Source organism: Mastomys coucha, unplaced genomic scaffold, assembly GCF_008632895.1.
Source record: "Mastomys coucha isolate ucsf_1 unplaced genomic scaffold, UCSF_Mcou_1 pScaffold4, whole genome shotgun sequence".
In the NCBI taxonomy this organism is placed as follows: domain Eukaryota; kingdom Metazoa; phylum Chordata; class Mammalia; order Rodentia; family Muridae; genus Mastomys; species Mastomys coucha.
Window position 1 is genome coordinate 22,547,069 of NW_022196910.1, and position 21,757 is coordinate 22,568,825.

At 48.1% G+C, this 21,757-nt stretch overlaps 1 protein-coding gene across 1 annotated transcript in view; it reads right to left on the bottom strand.

Annotated features, from left to right (window-relative positions):
- Plxnc1 (plexin C1) overlaps positions 1–20,284 on the bottom strand; it is a 159,921-nt gene extending 139,637 nt beyond the window's left edge. Inside the window, exon 1 of the mRNA XM_031350348.1 lies at positions 18,800–20,284. Coding sequence (XP_031206208.1) covers positions 18,800–20,284 — 1,485 coding nt within the window. The remainder of the gene's footprint in view (positions 1–18,799) is intronic.
- Positions 20,285–21,757: the final 1,473 nt, after the last annotated feature.

Genomic DNA, 21,757 nt, shown 5'->3' on the forward strand with positions numbered 1-21,757 from the left:
TTTTTTTTGGTTTTTCGAGACAGGGTTTCTCTGTGTAGCCCTGGTTGTCCTGGAACTCATTCTGTAGACCCTGAACTCAGAAATCTGCCTGCCTCTGCCTCCCAAGTGCTGGGACTAAAGGTGTGTGCCACCACTGCCTAGCTTGAACTCAATTCTTGCTCACCGGATAACCCTGGTGACTTATTTAATCTGAGTTGGAGTTGGCTTTCTCTACTGTCTGATAAGGCCAATGTGCCTGTCTGGGAGGCTAGTTATGAAGATGACATTATAAGTCAGTGGTTCTCAACCTGCAAGTCGGGAACCCTTTGGGGTCAAACAACTCTTTTACAGAGGTCACCCAAGACCACTGAAAGGCACAGATATTTACATTATGATTCATAAGATTAGCAAAATTACAGTTATGGAATAGCAGTGAAAATAATTTTATGGTTGTTGGGGGGGGGGGTGTCACCATAACATCAGGAGCTGTATTAAATGGTTGCAGCATTGGGGAGTTTGTTTTAAGTGATCACATGATTAATACTGATGTGTTAGAATGGTGGCTCATGTCAGGACATACCACACACTAGGCCCAAACAGTTCCACGTGTGAGAGGTATAATTGAGAGAGGTGGGGGGGGCAGTAGCAGAGAGAGAGAGGAGAGAGAGAGAGAAAGAAGAAGAGAGGGGGAGAGGGAAAGGGAGAGGGAAAGAGAGGGAGGGAGAGGAAGGGAAAGGGAGGGGGAGGGAGGGAGAGAGAGAGGGAGGGAGGGAAGGAGAGAGAGAGGAGAGAGAGAGAGAAAGAGAGAGAGAGAGAGAGAGAGAGAGAGAGAGGAACATTCCTCGTGTGTGTATATATATGGGTTCTGACATAGTGCCCGCAGGTAAAGGTGGGAGGTGAGCCCAATGGATTCTGGGAATGTGGTGGCTGTTGCCCTGGCAACAGGTCTGTCTGTGAGGCCTGCCCATGTGATGTCACAGGCTTTGGAGGCCCTGATGCTAACAAATACTACCTAGCACTTGGATATTCTCAGGTACTCATTTTACCACCTTTCCTGACAAAGGACAGTGAACCCAATACTAGGCTGTGTTGAGCCTGGACCCTGTTATTGTCTAGCTAAGGGACTTTAAAATTATTGTTTCAGCCCTATAACAAGTGGTTCTAAATGGGAGGGGGTCACATATCAGATATTTACGTTAAGATTCATGGCAGTAACAGAATTACAGTTATGAAGTACCAACTGAATACTTTTGTGTTGGCGGCCACCAGTACATGAGGCACTGTATTAAAGGGTCGTAGCATTAGGAAGGTGGAGATATAATTCTCTATATCACAGAAGGGTTGGTAATAACATTTCTTCTCCACGGTTGTTATAAGGACTGAGTTAGTCTGATAAAGTGCCTGACACAATAACACACAGGTAAGCTGTGCTTGATGTCACTACCTTATCTGAGAACACAAACAGTAGCTACCACACCCAAGGCAGCTGTTCTTCTAAAATTTCCTTCAGATCACAATAACCCAAGCTGGATGGAAGCCATCACTGGTCCAACCAAATGGAGATTCCAGTCAACATTACCAGACATTTGTCCTCCTATCTCACACAGAGCTATGGCTGTCCATTCCCAGGCCTAGCCAGTGAGACTTAAGGAGCAACTTGGAAGGAAGTGTTCCTGGGTAGAGGTTCCCTCACTGATAAAACTCTGAGGGTGAGCTGTTGGCTCTTTCTCGAGTCCTCCCTTGGGATACGGTTACATGAGGCATAAGATATACATCCCACAGAGAAAAAGGAAGACATTTTGCTTCCACTAAATCCAAGATGAAGGATGAAAACCACCATGTGGAGATTAGCACAGGAGAAACATGACAGGCTTTAGGTTCTCGAAGACAGAGTTTTCACTAAGTTAACCACAGTAGCTATCATAGGTTAAACGTGGGATCTCCTGAAAATCACTGTTTAAGAAAGAAGAACCACAACTTGTTGGATCTTGCAATAGACCAGCCAGAAGGCCCTTAGCCATAGTCGGAACTCTGTAGCTAATTATGAGCCTGGAAGAAAAGAGGAGGGCAGAGGCTTAGACCCCCCAGAAAGCTCTCGGGATTGGTCTGGATGAATGGAAATGGATTCTTTTGTGCTAAAAACACACAGAAATGGACAGGTCTCTGTGAATGGAGAAAGGAACCCTCAGAATGCTTTTCCTACTCTCATTTTAGCAAAGGAAAAGCAGAAAAAAAGAGGGCCCCAGAGAAACCATCCCACAAATGTGAACTTAATACCTAGGGAATCAAGCAGAAAAGGGGGGAAATCGTGCAGGCGGTCCCCTGTGTCCAGAAATTATTCTCACTCCTTCCCGCCTCTGGCCTATCTTCTATTTCACCCTTCTCTTCCCTTAGGGTGTAATTGCTAATGTTGCTCTCAACCCATCCTGCCTAGTTTATTATGTGTAATTTCTCTCCGAATCCCTGCCTCTGCTTGTTCGCCTATGTGTAACAAGGTTAATGCCCCGTAATGACGCTTTTGCCACTTCTGTCTTTCATGACAAAATCCAATCTCCATTCAGCTCTAAACCCCATCTCCCTCTGGGCTTTCCCGGTTCCCTCCAAGCTGTCCCTCTACTTCTCCTTCCTGCCATGTCTAACCATAACCACACGCCTACAGTTTAGCCCTCGCTAACGGGAAACTTCTCTCAGTCAGAGGAAAAAGCGCCCTTCTCTCAAATGATGTTTAGACTGAGAGGTTTGGACCCAACATAGCAACCTGGGACCAGGGCGCTGTGGGAGGGAATGGGGCATGTGCTGATGGATATGTGTGTGCATGGGTGCAGGCGAGGAGTGCACAGGGCGTAGTGAGCATATCTAGTGGGAAAAAGCTTGCTTGATGGCTACTTCATATTATTTTTGTTGGCAGTGAATGTCACAGCTGTGCTCCACACATTGTTCACTGCACAACTCCGGGGGCGGGGGGGGCAGTCAGGTTCTTCTCTAGGATGTGAAAAGGAAGCCTTAGCTTTGCCTCCCCATGTGACCAAAGATGCCATGTGAGGTGTCCAGTGAAGTTCCAGCAGTAAGGCACACAGGAAATGTCCACAAAGCTGGGCCTCCAGTGTTGGGGACAAAGAGAAAGGGTTGAGCTTTTTACTCAAATCTAGTGTTAAGAAGACTCCTGACTGTTGGTTTTCCTTGTAAGACAAAGGCGAATGGCAGCTGGTGCTTATTAATTTCTCAGGTTTATGAAATGCCCTCTTGGGCAGTTCATCTTGTATTCTGTTCCCATGGGTTACCCTTGTTTGCAAACAGTGTCTCCATCATTTACTACTTGTGATTCACCAGGGACCCAGTTAGTAAGACACTGCATTCCAAGCTCTGGTCCTCGCTCTACACCTGACAGTCTGCATGATTTGGACAAGTGGTTCCTTTGGGTCACTACATTGTACAATGGACTCATCCCTACCTCATGCCCTGTCTAGCCCCAACACTGCCACAAGACTCAAATGACCTCGGGTGCATGACAGTAATTAGGAAATCATCTTCATCTAACCTTTTACTCAAGTTGGAGTGGGACTTCACTAGCTGCTCAAATTGTCCTGCTCTTCTTGTTCTTCTGGAACAGACAGCATCCACTGGGTTCCAGCTAAGTTTGTGGCATGTGTGGGGCCATCCAAAGGGTAATTTTACATAGGGATTCAGAGTCGTGGGAGGAACCCAAGGTATGCAGGAGGCTGATGCAGAAGGGAACTGAGGACAGAGCTGTGTGACAGTGTCTCAGAGAATAGCTCACCTACAGAAGACACTTGAAAGATGTACAGACTTCACATGCTCCAATGGCTTCACGTTCCTGGTTCACACCATCTCTTTCCTTCCCTCTAGGTAACTTCAGCCAAATGTTTTTGAAAAGACAACTTAAATTATCCCCCCAAAAACTACGAATGGCAGATAGCAAGGAAAATAGCATTCTCCCAGCCCCTTAAGCTGAAGGAGACAGCCTACCAATATCTGTCCATGAGAAAACTAATGGTGTTCCGAGTGGAATAACTCCATCGTGAGGTTTGTCTCATGGGCCATCTTGGTCTCCTCTCCACAAGATGATTGAAGTGCCCCTATATGCCGATGAGTGGCAGCATTCAGCTCATTTCCTTGAGAATACCTATAATTGTTTTTTGAGTTGTATTTATTGTCTATCTCCCAGCAGACTGTGCTCTACCACAGTTTGTCTTATTCTCCAGTTTGAGAGTGCAGCCTCCACCTCAGCATCCAGCTTGTAGTAAGTGGTCGATAAGTGTTTATTGAATGAATAAATAAACACATAGATCAATGTTTGAATACTTTCAATCAATATCTCATCAGGCAACTAAGGAACATTGCTAAGTAGCCTTAATCATTACAGAGTTCTTCAACCGAGCCAAGATTTGTCCCTTGTAAACAGTGAGTCTGGGTTCTACGTTACAGAGTGATAGTAAGTTACTATTCCCCACATTCTCATACCAGGTCCTTACCCTTTTCTAAACCTCATATCCACATCTTATCAATAACTCATAAGAGACAGCTACTGATCCATAGACAGCCTATCAACTGAGTGTACCACTATTTAAAATGTGTCTCTAAATCTGGTTATGACCATGCACACCTATATTTCCAGTATCCAAGAGGCTAAGGCAGAAAGATCATGGATTTGAGGCAAGCCTGGGCTACATTTCAAGTTTTAAGCTTAGCCTAGGCTTTACAGAGACACATGGCCTCATAACCACAACATACAAGCAGCAACTGCAATAAAATAAAATAATGTGACTCTAAGAACAGAACCAAGTACTTGGCACATGCTCTGAACAAAATAAAGGATGAGGCTGTCCCTTCTCATAATTAGAAATAACTTAATTCAGGACTAGGGAGATGGCTCAGTGGGTAAAAGCACTTGCTGACAGGCCTGATGATCTGAGTTCAGTCCCCAGGACCCACACATGGAGGAAGAGAACTGATTTCTAAAGGTTGTCCTCTGGCTCCTACATGTGCATCATGCAATGCTCACAAATACACAAAACCTCCTCAGGCTCCCACATGTGCAACAAATACACAACAAAAAAATAAAATGGGGTATAAAAATAAAGAATTGAGTATTAGAAAGAATGCAAGGGGTAGCTTATAAGTTTGTAAGTATAGCTAACATTATTTCAGCTCTGAAAGTTATTTGGTGAAGCTTGGGGTAATAAGAGATTTCATCTATGAAGTTATAACAAGAGATTGAACTATCAGCTTCATAGTCAAGCTCTATGTCTTATGAGTTGTGAGAATTTAGATAATCATTTCTCCTCTCTGAATTTTCTTCAACTATCCTTCTACCCACCACCCATACATCTATTCACCTACCTATCTACTCGCTATCTATCTAACCATTCATCTACCTACCCATCCGCCCGACCATCCATTCACCCACCCACCCATCCATCTACCTATCCAAACATCCATTCACCCACCCACGCATCCATCCATCTACTTACTCAAACATCCACCTACCTACCCATTCACCCACCCATCCATTTACCCACCCATCCATCATCTATCTACCCACCCATTCATTCACCCACCCACCCATCCATCTACCTACCCAAACATCCATTCACCCACCCACCCATCTATCTACCTACCCAAACATCCATTCATCCACCCGCCCACCCAGCCATCCATTCACCCATCCATCTACCTGCCTAACCATCCATCCATCCACACATCTACCCACCTAGCCACCCACTCACCCATATATCCACCTACCCACCCAACCAACCATCCACCCATCCACCCATCCATCCATTCATCCATATTTCCATTCATCCATTCACTTGTTGTTTGCTAAATGTCTGCTTTATAAAATACATATAGGAGTAAGCTCATAGGCAAGTAAATCAAGTGAGCTTTGAAACAAAACAAGACACTTTACATTCCACATTATGGTTTCTTAGGCATAAGGGAATGGTTCAGAGTTGAATAGCTCCACTCTTATCCATAGTTTAGGTAGAGAATTCAAGGAATCCATGAAGCAGGAGAGGAGGCAGGCACACCTTTACTTTAGCAAGCTCTAACGGAAACAGCATTTCCCCTAATTTTGGATTCAGTCCACAGCAGTATTAAATGAAGCCATGCCTTTGTCACCAAAAGAAATCAGATACTTCCCTATCATTTCAGAGTTGCTGCAGATATCTCAAAGGATCATTTAAGCTCATCTCTACTCTGAGATTATGGTGGTTGCTGCTGCTAGACCTAGCTGTTGAATGTGTGAAGATATATTACTACACAATAATATCTTTGTATAGCAATATAATTGGTTTATTTGGCAGCCCAAATTATTTGAGGCGTTAAAAATAGGCTCAAGAGCTATGGGTTTCATCAGAGGCCCACGGCACAAGACTCTCATAGGGTTAAGAAAAGAAATATTGCTGAGTATGGGAGCCTGACACAAGATGACACCCGTGGTTGCCAGCTGCTTCAGGCTTCCCCCATCCTGTTGCCTCAGAGAAGCACGGGTCAGTACTTGGAATCCAATTCTTAAAAGGGGTCACACTGGAAGAGAGGAGCCTTCAGGGGAGGCCACTGAGCAATGATGGAGAACAGCTGGCGTGTTAGATAACACGCCTCTTCAGCCAGGTTGGGGGTAGGGAGGCCCTGACAAGAAATTCTGCCTTACTGAGCAGGAAGTCCCCAGAAACACCCTTCCTTTCAGGCTGCCTGGCTTTTATTATTCCTACAAACACAGCCCCATCTTGGAACCCTCTACCTCAGTCCCCTCTTATCACTGTCTTTCCCACTAGATGAAGAGCGCCTCCTTTGCAGTTTTATAATCATTTACTAAGGGCTCACTCACCATGCATTAGACGGCATCATGGGAAAGAATGATGGTTTAAATGTGTTCTTCAAAAGTCCATGTGACAGTAGCAGGACCCCAATATCCACATGTGATTCGTATTGGAAGGTAAGATCCTTTGAAGATCATTAAGATTAGATCACTGGGGCTGGAGAGATGGCTCTTGCAGAAGTAGTAGTAGGTTCAATTCCTAGAGCTCACATGGCGGCTCATGACAATCTGTAACCCCAATTCCAGGGGATCTGATGCCCTATCCAGGCCTCCACAGACACTGCACACACACAGTACATAGACATATATGCAAAGGACCAATACCTATAAATGAAAATAAATCTTGTCTACAAAAGGATGGCATTAGTGACATTCTACAGAGAAGCTGGTATCTAAGCTGCACCCGCTTTTCTTGCCACATCATGCCTGTGTGAGGTACGGCAAGAAGGCCCTCGCTGAGTGCCAGGATCATGCCGATAGACTTCCCACCCTCCAGAATCCTGAGCCAAATAAACTTCCATTCTTTATAGCTCGATCTAGGTACTTTGTTATAGCAAAGGAAAACATTGAAATACCACTCAGGGCACATCTAATCCAAATAAGGCTGTGAGACTCTAACAGAGCCTAACACATTCCAAGTTTTGAGGATCCACTCCCTAAAATTTGTTACAATGCCTGCTTCATTGTTCTTTCTGGATGTCCCAAAGGCACCCAACACCCAAGAGCAATTTAAGTCATCATCTAACCGGCTGCCAACACTTTTCAATATCATTCCTTAATAAGCTACCTCATTCCATCCTTTTTTGCGCTCGTGGCCAGAACAAAGTGCAGGTCCTCATTATCTGTTGGCTTATGACAATAAAGAAAAGTCCATCTGCATCCTCCCTTCTCACTCTTGACTAGAAGCAACATCATTTCTGTCCCCGCAATACTGTAAGAGCCTCCTGCAGGCTCTTCTCCTTCCACAGGGCCAGCCATTCCCCACAGGCCAGCCATTACTTAGAAATTCAAATCCAATCATCCTGCTTCTCTTCAAAAGCTCTCCCAGGCTTTGAGACTAAAATCTAATCTCTTCCCACAGCCTAGGGGGTCCTGTCGGAAGGGCTGCGATTTTCTTGCTACAGCCCACTGACATTCTCCTTCTCTCTTCTTTAGCCACACTCACGGTTCTCTTTACACTGACCAAATTGTCCTCCCGTGATCTCTTGCACTGGCTCTCAGGTTTCTTGGCAAAGTACACACCCAGTCATGGCATGCACGGTGGGGGGCAGGTCTCAAGAAGTCTTGTTTGTCTTTGGGAGAACTTTCCCTAACATTGCCCCCCCATACCTGTTTACCCCCCTGCTTAACAATGTATGGCTGTTCTCTCATCAGCGAATTGGGAATGACAACACACCTCACTTCATCATCACACATCACATTATGGTAAGGATTAGAGGGATACAGTGCTATATGGTGTTTGCTAAGTTTTAGCTATCTTTTTTTTTTTTTTTTTTTTTTTTTTTTTTTTTTTTTTTTTTGGTTTTTCGAGACAGGGTTTCTCTGTGTAGCCCTGGCTGTCCTGGAACTCACTCTGTAGACCAGGCTGGCCTCTAACTCAGAAATCCTCCTGCCTCTGCCTCCTAAGTGCTGGGATTAAAGGCGTGCGCCACCACCGCCCGGCTAGCTATCGTTTTAATATTAAAAAAATACTTATTTGTTACATGTTTATTATCTTCCCTATTTACTGCTGACAGCAGTACTTTCACACATGGCTGGCCCCTGAATATAAATAAATACAAGGAATAGCCAATGTGAACCAATGACTGTCCTTGTAAATCAATTGCTTTACCCACTTTATCTTGAGTGATCTTTCTAGAACACACTGGGGTTGGGTATGCTTCTAAACCTCTTGCTGCTCCCTAAATCCTCAGTCTTGGTCTTCCCACCAAGTTCAGCAGAAATCCCTGAGATGATGCATGGATGCAGGTGGGGGGTGGGGCAAGCTGTGGGATCAGGGACTTTGCAACCTGCCTCACCTAACACCCCTGAACTTGGCAAGGCTGTCCCGGAACAGCAGGTCAAAGAGGACCCGCTGTTCTTTTGGAACATATGGAGCTTCTGGGCAAATGTTTATTTTAAAAAGCAAGGTTTGGAAAGTCTAAAGTGACCATCAGGGTAAACCTCCCCACCTTTGCCTGTCTCATTAAGCCTTTCGCCATCTGGTCTTGCACACTCATTTCTGGACACTCCCCAGCCGGGGTAAGTGGCTTGTGGCTCAGAGACTCATTCAACATCCCACTTGCGAGCAAGCTGGATGCTCTCCAGAACTCCCTTGTCTGCCATCTTCACTAAGCTTCAAGACACCGCTCAAGCGTCATGTCCTTGCTCTGGCGCCTTCTGGGTCCCCCTGTGCTGATGATGACGCTCTTGCTTAGGGCTTCCAAGCCCTTCTGTCATGGCCCTTCTAGATGCAATAGCAGGCTGCTTGGAGAAGGTTTGCTCTCCTCCCCAACTTTCCAGGAGAGCAGTCGTTGGCAAGCCACTACCAGTGGGCTACATCTGGTCTGTATTCAGATAGCTTGTGAGCCAAGAATAGTTCTGATGTTTTTAAATGATTTGAAATTTGGGGGAGGGGGTGAGAATAATTCATGACAAATAAAAATGAGAAGGAATTCAGGTTTTGGTGTCCATAATACTTCATAGGGTCCTAGCTCTGTGAGTTTATTTATGTACCAATCCCTGGCTTCATTCAGAGAACAACATGAGGTCAGTAGGTATGATTAAGAGATTAACCATAATTAAGAGATTAAGAGTAGTTTGCAAAGAGTAAAATATTAACAATCTGGCTCTTTACAGAAAAGTTTTGAAGTCTGTATAACAGCATGGCTGTTGGGCTAAAAATAGTACCAAGTTCCCCAACCACTAACTTCTCTGAAGAAAGCACTCCAAGCAAGAATGGAGCAGAGGAACTCATACATTAAACCAGCTACTGTTGAAACTCTAAGCCTTTAACGGGAGCCTCCATTAAACCCCTCCCCTGTCAAGGCTCCATCCCTGCAGAAGAGAAGGCAGAGAAAGTATAGGGACCAGAGGGGATGGAGGCCATCCTGGGAACACCAACAGGACTGATGCCCACACAGACTCACAGAGATGGAGGCAGTATGCACCACACGGGGTCCTGGAACAGAAAGGAGAAGTGTACAAGTGTCCCCATCTCTAGCCCAGAAGCCATCTCCAACTGATAACCGCTTGAAAATGAAATCTTAGTTTCCTCCAAGGCAGTCCCACTGGGGAAACCAACTACTCTCCAGGGTAGGCCGCGTGCCCAGCACGAGAGGGCCGACAGGAAATAGCTCAATAGAATATTTGGAAGTTCCTCGTCTCGTAATATTGTGGCAGGGCTTCATATATATATATATATATATATATATATATATATATATATATATATATATATATATATATATATATATATATATGTATATATATATATATATATATACATGGGGTAGGGTGGGGAGGGGTGGGGAATCAGCTATGGTAACATGAATATAGGCCATGATGGTTTGAATATACTTGGACCAGGGAGTGGTACTATTAGGAGGTGTGGCCTTGATGAAGTAGGTGTGTCACTGTGGGTGTGGGCTTTAAGACCCTCACCCTAGCTGCCTGGAAGCCAGTCTTCTGCTAGCAGCCTTCAGATGAAGATGTAGAACTCTCAGCTCCTCCTGCACCATGCCTGCCTGGATGTTGTCATGTTTCCACCTTGATGATAATGGACTGAACTTGTAAGCCAGCCCAATTAAATGTTGTCCTTATAAGGGTTGCCTTGGTCATAGTGTCTGTTCACAGAAGTAAAACCCTAACTAAAACATGGGCAAATTAGTATTTCATGGAGGTAATATCATAAGAAAAATTTTGAGTATATCAGATCAAGCAACCTACTCCCCCATATTTGTGGTTCCCCTGGCTCTGGTAAATAAACTAGACCCATGATTCCAACCAACTGTCCCCATGGCGGCTTCAAGGCTTCTCAGTTTTCATGTGCCTACACATGTTCGAGTCACTGGGAAACCTTGTGGGAAGTGAGATGTCATGCTATTATAAATGACATCATGCTATTATAGATGACATCATACTATTATAGACAATATTGTGCTAGTATAGATGACGTCACATTATAGATGATATCACACTATTACAGATGACATCATGCTATTATAGCCAAGGGTTGGCCAATTTGGCTCCTCCAACATTCTCCTCTGTGGGTATCCAGCCTCAGGACCTGCTGGAGGCAATCTCGTGTTTGGCTTCCTTATGATTGGATCAAATGTTACCACCTGTTTGAGAACAGCAACCGCTACATTAAACAAGCGCTTGTGATCTGGCATGAAAAGGTGAGTTGGACCTTTTCCATCTTTTTCCTGGTGTCTAAATGAAATGCTCTAGAGATTCACTGGCAGTTAGTGGCCAAGGCAGAAGGTATTAGATGTAGTCTAGGTCAGGCCGAGGCATATGCAGGTAGAGGCAGCGAAGGGCACACGTTTGAGAGAGCAGAAAAGACTCCTTGGGAACATACTCAAGTTAGGGAGTCAAGCTACCACATTAACTAAGGAACCTTAGATGCTCATAGCATCCCTCATTTCCTGATGCAGAGAAAGCTCCTTCAGGTTGCCTTCAGTGCATGACCACTTGCCAACCCGACATACCAGGGAACCGTCCTGTCTTCATTGTGAATCACAACAGTGGTGCCAGCCAACATATACACAGCATTACCTACACTCCCTATTATCTCATGAATTCAGACAAGAACACTGTGATATAAGTAAGCTCCCTACAAATGAATGAAGACAAGGCACAGAAAGACTAAACCATTTGCCCAAGTTCACACATCTGCTATGTGGCGGCTTCCGTCCATTGACAGCCTCTAGGGACTGTGCATGTAACCCTTCTAGAACATTCTCTGCTGCTCTAATTCCAGGATGATCACGTAACCCCCAATATTCCAGTCCACAAAGTCCCTGGTTCCCTTACTTGAGCTTACACATGTACAGCTTTGCAACCAACTGTACCTATCGAGGATAAGTTTCAGGATCAACACTGCACAGAAGAAAACGCTGAGAGAGCATATCTGACATGTGGAATTGGCTCTAGAATAGGAGGTTCTAGGAATGCTCCTATATCCTAGGATAAAATGCAAATAAACTGTTGTCACATAACCTGAAAGTTAGTTATGAGATACAGGTTCTTGAGATTCTGAGTACAGCCCTAAGAATGGTGAGGCTTTAAAAAAACTTATGTCTAGGTAATAATGCCTTTGAGCAAACAGGAGAGAATAGGAGTAACAGGACTGGGTGAGCACTTAGTAGGCACTTTATGATAAAATGCAAGGGAGGAAAAGGAGACAACCCCCTATCCCAGGCACCACAGTTGGAGCACAATGGAATTCACTTTCTTTTCCTGAAGCATGAATTCAAATCACTTTGAGGCCTGTTAAAAACACGGGCTGAAGGCTAGAGAGATGGCTCAGTTCTAAGATCCCTGCCTGTTCTTCTAAAGGGCCTAGGTTAGATTCCAGCACACACATGACAGCTCACAACCACCTGTTAACTCCAAGTCCCAAGGGACCTGACAACATCTTTTAGCCCACTGCATGGCGTATGGTACACAGATGTATGTGTATGTGTGTCCAGACAAACTCCCCATACACACGAAATAAATACAGTAAAATAAACAAACCCAAAGATTATCTGTTTTTTTTGTGTGACAAGACTTTTCCTGGAGAAATGTTACACACCTGTCTACTCACCCCAGGGAGGCAGTCCATGACAGACCAAAGTATAGCTACCAAACTCCAACTTGATGAACAGCGAGCTTTATCGGGGTCACTCACAGGAGCAGAAATGACTCAAAGACAGCTGCATCACCAAAGCGCACCCCAGCATGGGTGCCAGCTGCAAAGCTGGGAACCTGAAGTGGCACTGTATAGCCTGCAGGCAGCTCAACAGGCTGGAGAATTCCCTTTTGAGGTCCCTCAGGTAATCTAAACCTATCCCAGACAGCTTGGCTGGTCGCTGCCCCTTTCAGGCAGCTGGTCTGGTCTCAGAGTCTTCTCTGCAGCTTGCTTTGTCCGCAAGTCTTGTAGCTCAGCTTCCAGTCTGGTAGGAAGGGACCTAGTGAATCTGGTCAGCTTCAGGGACTTCCTAAAGCTGTTTCCAAGTTGTTTACCTTCCTGATTAAGGCGCTTCCCAGCAGGATGGAGTGTTTTCAATCTTGTAGGAAACGTATACAAATACAGCCTTACTCCCTTCCCACCTCCAGAGTCTCTGATTTAGTAATTCTATGTTTGGGCCAAGAATTTACATTTCTAGCAAATTCCCGGGTGATGTTGGCACTGGTGGTCCACACACCACACTTTAAGAAACACCGAGCTACAACAAAAAGCTCTTCCCTCTAGAATTGGAATGTTGTTAGAGCAACCACAGAAACACCAATCACGTAGGTTTCTACGGCTAAAGATACCTCCCATACTGGCAACACAAGTAGTCTGGCTATTGCTGTGAAGAGCTGGAAGAGTAAATAGAATACCATCTAACCCAGAAGCTGAAGAGAAGGGATCCTTGACACATTTTAGCTATTAAAGAAAAGAAAAACAGTTAAGGGAATGTATGGTGACCGGAACAAGGAAAACATTGCTGTTAAGTACAGAGTGCATTCATTTCCAATGAGATCCTCCAAGAGTCTTCACTTGATTATTCAATAGACACTTCTTAATCTCTAACTGCACAGCAGACACTGCACTAGGTATTGGGGCTTGAAAAGAGAACACTCATGAAGGTTATTTACAGGCCCAAATGCCAAGAACAATATTAGCAAGAAATGAATGGCTGAGAAACCACACGGGGCATCAGACAGTAATTCAGACGGTGACAGATGTAAACTCAGAAACTCTGTTCCCAACCAAGGATTCTCTGCTCCATCACCTATAAAAAGCTGGTCTTGGAGCCTTGCCTGCCCCACACAGGATAGGATGAACACTAAAACCCAGTCTCTTTGGGGACTGACTGCCCACAGCAGTGGTTAAAAATCCAGATCCTAGACCCCAATCCCATCCATTCTAAATCCCTTGCTATTCGCAAGTTAGGAACCTAACCAAAGCTCTCCGCACTTCCATTTTCTCATCTGTAATCATCATAATAACTGAAGTCCTTGCCTCATATGGCGACTGAGGATCAACAGAAAATAAGGCATGTAAACCCTGCCATGATAACTGCTCAGAAGATGGTAGCTATGATTGCTTTTTCCCGCTTTCTAAGTGGGCTCCATCATTATGCTTGTCCTGTGTTAATCCACCCCATGCATGTCAGGTGTGTTTAAAGGTAGAATTGCCCATCTAGTCTACAGATGACAAAAAAAAAAAAAAAAAGGCTAGACAGAATCATAACAGAAACTGGAAGGGCAATAAACATCACAGGAAGACTGTATTTTGAGGTCAGTGGGTCACACTGCCAAGTAGAACTGGGCTGTCTCCTCACAGTAGCAACATGTGTCTTGGTTGTGGCTGGTGGAGACTACGAAATCATTTTGTGGTTGCATATCTGCACAACAACTGAATTACATCAGAGCGGTGTGAGTGTAAAGAAGGGGATGCGAATCCACCTGCAACAGATGGAAAGAACTAAAGAATCAATCCTGTGAGCCAAACCATGAGAAACTACAACGCCCCCCCTCTATAGAGGGGCTAACAGTTGTATTTAATCCACAGGCAACCCCTGGACCCAACTATGACAGCCAAACAGATCTAGAATAATCTATCTTCACAGACCCAAACACAAACACTTTCCTGCATTTGTGTGCCAGAAGTAGTTGGGGTTCAGTTCAGAGAATGGGGGGGGGAGTTAAATTAACTTCATAAACTAATGCACATAATTAAAAACATTCACAGCTATATTAATCTAAACACAGGTACATTGTGGAACATAATGAAGAAAATAAGCCATGTAATGCTTTAAAGCTCAACATAAAATTGGAGGCAAATACTGTCTTCAGAAGGTACTCTCAAAGCCACATCGTAGACCTGTGGTCCTCAACCCTCCTAATTCTGTGACCTTTAAGACAATTCCTCACGTTGTAGTGACCCCCCTCCATAAAATTATTTTTGTTACTACTTCATTACTGTAATTTTATGAATTGCAATATAAATACAGGGTATCTGGCACGGTGACTCCTGCAAAAGGGTCATGATGCACAGGCTGAGAACCACTGTCCCAAGGGAAAGCATTTCCTGCCTTTTTATAAACTAGGGAACTTTCAAGGGGCTTTTCCAGAAGTACCAGGATGGCAAAAAGAAGACAGAAATAGACACTGAGAGGAACAGGTTTAAGCTCTGAGGTGTTAGCATTCATTATGTTATTGATCCTAGTTTCTTCATCTGGAAAATGGGATGCTTTTCACAGAACCAACCTACCAGACTTGCTGAAAGACTCAGAGAAGTACTATCTGGAGAGGGATATCAGACAGGGTTTCTATTGCTGAGGTCAAGAGTGTGACCAAGTTCCAGGACAGCCAGAGCTACACAGAGAAACCCTGTCTCGAAAAACAAACAAACAAAAAAGAGTGTGACCAAAAGCAACTCGCTGAGGAAAGGGCCTGTGTTAAGCGCATTTTTGACCCATTCTTCACCACTGAAGAAAGTCAGGGCAGGAACCTGGATGCAGTAGCTGATGCAGAGTCCCTAGCACCATAGCAAGATGTTGCTTACTGGATTCCTAAGCCTGCTTCCTTATAGAACCCAGGACAGCAGCCAGTGGTGCCCCTACACACAATAGGTCCTCCCCCATCAAGCATTGGTTAAGAAAATGCCCTACAGGCTTAGAGGCCTAGAGTCCAATCGCAAGGAGGTCTTCTTTCACTTGAGGTTCCCTCCTCTCAGATGACTTTAACTTGTGTCAAGTTGTCATAAAACTATCTAGCAGAGGGCGTGTTACCCTGATGCACATCAGGGGCCTCATGGAGTGGGCCTCCAGAGACTGGCCATTATGGTGCACTTGGGGTCTTGCAGTTCATGGATGATCTCTGTGAAAGCACCCTGAAATTTGGCGGCAGGGTAAGAAAGAGGAGGAGGAGGAGGAGGAGGAAGAGAGGAGGAGGAGAATGACTTGTGAGTAAAACATTGAGTACACATTCATTGCATCTCAGAAATTAATCCTCAGCAGGGGAGAGAATGAGCAGTTGGGAGATAAGAGACCCAAGAGATGGGCAGTTCCATCATTACCACGAGTTGATGGAAGATGGACCATACAGGTACCAGCTGGCAAGAGAGGGGAAGGGGAAAGGCAAGCAAATCTAGACACCTGAGCCTTGGCAGCCTGAGAATCGCTGATGAAAAGAAGAAAAGAAAGAAAATCGGGGTGGGAGAGCCTGTGTTTGCTGGAAAGGAATAGCTGTTGCAATCTGCTGGGGCTCCCTCTATGGAGGCTTCAGGTCCAACTCCTGTCTCAGGCACCTATAATTCAGCATGCCTCTCAAAAGCAGATTCAAGACCCGAAAACGAAATGCAATCGAGTGACAACATTCTCGTGAGTGACAGCCGAGGCCACACTGATCCCATGACCCCATTAAACGGGGTTGCAACCTGCTATTGTCTCTTCACTGGCACAGTCGGCAGCACCCAGCATAGCTCATGGCTCACACAAGCAGGCTATCAAACAAGTATTTGTTGAGTTAAGTATCTTATCTGCCTATTTAATTGGTTAGAAAATTGTGGCTTTTTCATCCAAACTACCACCTATTTTTTTTTTCATTCAAACGTTCTTAAAATGCAATCCCATTAAGGCTTTTAATGCATTCCAGGAGCAGAGACTTTACTTAAATGAAAAAAAAAATAGAAAAGAAAAGAAAAGAGAAAGCAAACTCCCAGCTCCCACCTGTGCAGCCATGGCAAGCTATTGTTTGAACCTGAGTATATCATTTAACTTGGATGACAAGCTCAGAGGGTAGAGACCCCATCTCTCAGAACACACAGCTCTGAGCGCCCTGGGAGTTCTCAATAAATAACAGCAGCAAGAAACGCTGTGCAGGGATCGGTCTTAATTATTTATTTTTTCCCCTATTCCAGATTTTTGGCAGCATGTGTTTATTCCTTGCTTGATTTCCAAGGGGCAGCTCTCTCTCTCTCAGGAGCTCCCACCAAGGATAAACAGCTCTAGACTAATCCGGCCCCTCCCCATCCTGGTACAAGTAGGAACACCTGATTGAGCCAAAACTGGATTTTGAGTGCATTCAGGATGCATGCTGGGTTTGGAAGGAAACCGAGTCCTCCAGTACCCAATAGGTAGATGCAGTCAAGAGAAATGTTTTGGCTCTGCACATCGACACAGCTGTCAGATGGCAAAGCTTGGACTTCCTTGGTTGTTACCTGCTGTGGGCCTCAGAGCTGTTGCTGTTAAGCCCACAGACAAACTGCCTAACACTTAACGATGCAAAGTAAAATGGGGGGGGGGAGGGGGAGGCTTCAAGTCTTTCAACAGAGAAGTAGAAAGGCAGTGATTTACCAAACTTTAGCCATTAGATTGTGAAGATATATAAAGGGAGATGTTAAATATTAAAGTTGTATGCTTACAGCAAGGCTAAGCTATTGAGGGGGGACAACCGGTGCTCTTTGTGTACTTGTTAATTTATACTAGTAGTGAAATTAAATGGCTATGTGCTTGCCCTAACCGAGAAGAAGCGAGTGACCGGAAGCCCTTTTCTCCATGAATAATAAGACTAATATTTGGTAAGGTGTGCTTTGCAGAGGGAGGGCTGCAGGGGGGTGTCTTTCTACCCGCATATCAGTATACCTCAGGGGAAAGGTTTCAGGCACCCCGGTACACAATGAATGTACATGCAACAGTTCTCCACTCTTAAGACTTCCCCCTTTCCTCCTCGGATTCATTTTACAGCAAAACAATAGCAACTCCTGTAGCCCTCCGTTTCTGCTCTTTGAATTCTGTCCAGTGATTAAGGAGGCTCTCAGCAGGCTTCCCTCTCAGGAGCCATATGCAGAGTTACTTGCCAGAAGCATTGGGAGGGCAAAGGCCTCGGCAGAAGTACACAAAGCCTCCGTAATCCTCATCAGCGAGACCCTCTTGAACTGTCGCTTTATTTTCCGGTCAAAGAACTGTCAATCTCGAGATTTCAAGCTGCGGCTGCCCTGTGAGCCCTGAGGGAAAAACCTGTGTCTTTTGCCTGGTTTAGGCACAGCTAAAGGGTGGTGCCAGAGAGCCCCGCAATCTAGTCTGGAAATCTGCAGCCCAGAAACTGCCTGGAGCACCCCAACACTTTCCACCTCCCCCCGCCCCCCGGCGGTTCTTTTCAGGGCGAGGCTTTGTACACCAGAAAGAAGCTCCCTCCCGCCTCCCCGGGTTCTCTCTGCCAGGTTGAGACCACAGCCACCCTCGGCCAGCCACAGCCCCGCCCCCTCGCACTGGTTCAGGCTGGGCGGTCTGCGAGCGGCTTTTGCTCGGTAGCATTTATCAACCAGTGCGCAGCAGGCCACAACTCTACAGACCACATCACATAGGTTGCAGCCAGAGATTGGGAGGTGGGGTGGGGTGGGGGGGGCACAAAGGCCGGGGTGTGGCGGCTAGTCCTTTAGGTTCGTTAGCTTTTCTGTGAGGGTATCAGTAACTGTTAGCCCAAAAGGTGGGTCAAGCCCACATGCCCACTGAGGCTCCGATCTGGAGAAGCGGTTAGGAATAGAGGGTGGCGTGGGGAAGCTCAGTCCCAAACAAGCGCCCGCATTTGTACTAAAAAGAATGAGAGGCAGCCACTAGAATTTTGAACCTCCCTCCAATCCTCCCCGCTACCCCGTCACCCTTTCTACACACTCCCTTTGGGGACCCCCAGACTTTGCTTTAGAGTAGCTTGCAATCTCGGCCAGTCGGTGGTGTTGTGAACCTGAGACTTGGTAAATGTCACCCAAGTCTCCATCTGAGCCCCGGGGACAGGACTTACGCAGTTGTGTTCAGTCGCCTGAAAGTCCCAGCTGCAGCTCCTGGCGCGCGCCTGGATCTCACTCATCCTGAAGAGGCAGAGAGCCGTGGTGGCGGGGGAGCGCCTCTCCTGGCCCTCTCCAGTGGCCGCGCTGAACACGCCGGCCCAGATGTCCACGGCCTCCACCAGGCTGGAGGAAAGCAGCAGGCGGCGGCCGTCGGGGTGGCCGTGGCCGCAGTCGAGGGCCGCCTGGCCCTGGAACAGCACCTCCGTGCTCTGCGCGATGCGCGCCATGCTGGGCCAGCCGGTGGCAGCGCCACTCGTGTAGTTGTAGGGATAGTAGGGGAAGTAGACACTGCCGTTCCAGAGAAAGGCGTCCACGAAGTGCAGGCTGCCCGCACTGCCGCGCAGTTTCAGGCGGCCCAGCTCCTGCGTGGCCAGACTGCGCTCCTCCGTGTTCTTGAGCGCGATGGCCGTGTCGCGATCGGACGCCGCGGGGTTGCAGCGGTTCGCGGTCTCCGGCTCCGGCAGCACATAGGTGGCGGCTACCGCCAGGTACCAGAGGTCGGTGCCGCTCGCGCGGTACACCACCCCGGCCGTCGAGCCCTGCGGGTGACAGGACACCACCTCGGTGCCGTCGCGCAGGGAGCTGCGGTTCAGGTTGCCCAGGGGCCGCACCTCGCAGGCGCCCCGGTCGAAGGTCCAGCCGGTGAGCAGCAGCCCCTCGAGGCCGGTCGCCCCCTCGCGGTAGGGCAGCAGCAGCTTGCTGAAGCTGCTCCCGGGCCGGGGCCGCGCGGGGGGCGCCAACGAGACGGGCTCCGTGCAGTTGCCCGCTTGGTCCCGGTATAGGCGCGAGAGCCTGTTCTTCAGGCTGTAGTCCAGCTGGTCCAGGCAGCTGCCGCTCGCCACGAACACGCCGTCCGCCCGGCTCGCCGCGATGGCTCCGATGGCTTGCTCAGATCGCCACACCGGCTCGTCCGCGCCCCGGGCGGGCGCCGCCAGCGCCAGCAGATAGGCGATCAGGGGCAGCGGTGCGGCGGGATACGGGGGGCGCGGCGGCGCCTTCCTCCGGGAGACCTCCATGGGGCTAGGGGGGCCGCCCCCGGGCAGGGCGCGCGGCAGCTCGGGCGGCTCAGGCGCGCGGCGACGGAGACGCGGGCGGCGGTGGCGGCGGCGGCGGCTCCTGCGCGCGCTCGGGCTCCCGCGGCCGCCCCATCCCCGCGGCTCGGCCGGGAAGGAGTGCAGGGAGGACGGCGCGCGGCGGGCTCGCTCCGGCAGCCTGTGCCGCGGCGGCAAGCCCTGCGCGCTCCGGAGACGCTTCCTCCTCGTCCGCCTTCGCCGGAGAGTTCCTCTGTGCGGCGCGGGCGCTCGCGGGGAGGCGCGGAGGGGAAGGGAGGGGACGGGCGGAGGGGAGCGAGGCGGGCGGGGAGGGCTGGAGAGGTTGGGTGCGCTTGTGCGTTTCACTTTCCCATTGTGAAAGTGGGATGCAACTGGCCCCTTCCTCATCCTCTTCCTCCTCCGCCCTCCGCCTCTCGCCCGCCCTTCCTCCACGCCCATCTCCCCTCCCTTCTTGATTCGGTGAGATCGGGAGGAGGGAGGTCTCGTAATTTGGGTTACTGTGTAGGTGGCCTCTTTCATCTATTCATAACAAAGCTGAGCCGCCTGCCGCGGCCGCCGCGGCTGCCACCATCGCCCCTTGCTCGCCCGGGGTTCCCCCGGCGCCGGAACCGCGCACCGAGCTGGCTCCCGCGCTCTCCAGCCCGCGGGGCTGCTCCAACGCCCGGGTTTTGTTTACGAGAGCAGCCCCGGGCAAACCCGAGGCTCGCGGAGCCAGGACCCAGGGTCGAACGGGTTGCAGCGGAGGCCCAGGGCTCGAGCCCCTGGGAGGCTGCCAGGGCGGCTGACAGGTGTGGAGCTGCGGGAGGGAGGCCTCAGAGATGCGCCGGGGAGCTGGGGCCAAGCGGGAGGAGGCTGGGGGGGTACCAAGGCGCCCCTGTGACCGGGAGTGGGTTTCCCTGGGTCAGAGTGAGGTGGGAGAAAGGCGCCACACTCTCGTTGTGGACAATCTCTCGGGCCAGAGCTCTCATATTTGAAAAGGCTCCCTGGTCTCCCTTGGCAACGGAGTCCCAGGCTCTCAGATCCAGCACTTAGAAAGTTCTGCTCACTGTCTAGCCCTAATGACAAAAGCTAACATTTATTGAGAACTTGCTACATTGTGGGCGTATTTCTAAATGCACAATGTCGATTTTGATTTACTTAATGCTCAGGACAACGGTATTAATTAGTGACTTTTACTATCCCTACTCGGCTTTTGAGAAAGGTCTTGGAGAAGCTATGGAACGAACCCGCCAGGGTACAGCTGTTAGCAAATAGCACAGCAGAGATTCGAATCCACACCTCACACCAGAGCCTCTTACAGGTTTCTTGCTAGTCCAGTGCCACCTGTGGCCACTGAAACAGTCCCCAGAGAATAAAGGCAAAAGTACATTGGGCTCAGCAGCCAGGGCGCCCATCTCAAGAGTCCAGTGCTTTCATGTTTCCAGAGGTCTCCCCTCCTCCACCGGTCCCACTTCATCCAGATAGCAACTGTCAGCTGGGGTGCCCCCCCCCCAGCCACCGAGAATTTCGGGAATAGAGAACCACTGTGCTCTGGGGAGCAGGCAGGCTCACGCTTTCTCAGAAGTGGGCTTCTGAGGGGCAAGCCTTGGTGCCTCCAACTCGAATGGAGAGGGAGCTAAAGACCCTTATGGGTCCTTAAGAAATGATTTGCATTCCTCCCTAGATCTTTTCCACACCGTGGACCGCTACTGGATGCTGTGTGTTCTTCCCTTCCTAGCTCCAAGTCAGCCCAGCTCTGGATAGGAATCTGTATTGTTTTTTAAAAGGGGGCATGTACTGAATGAGCTTCCTCACAGGTCAAATCTTGTGGAGCCAGAGCTGGGCACCTGCTGCATGTTTTACACTTCCACAGAACTGCTT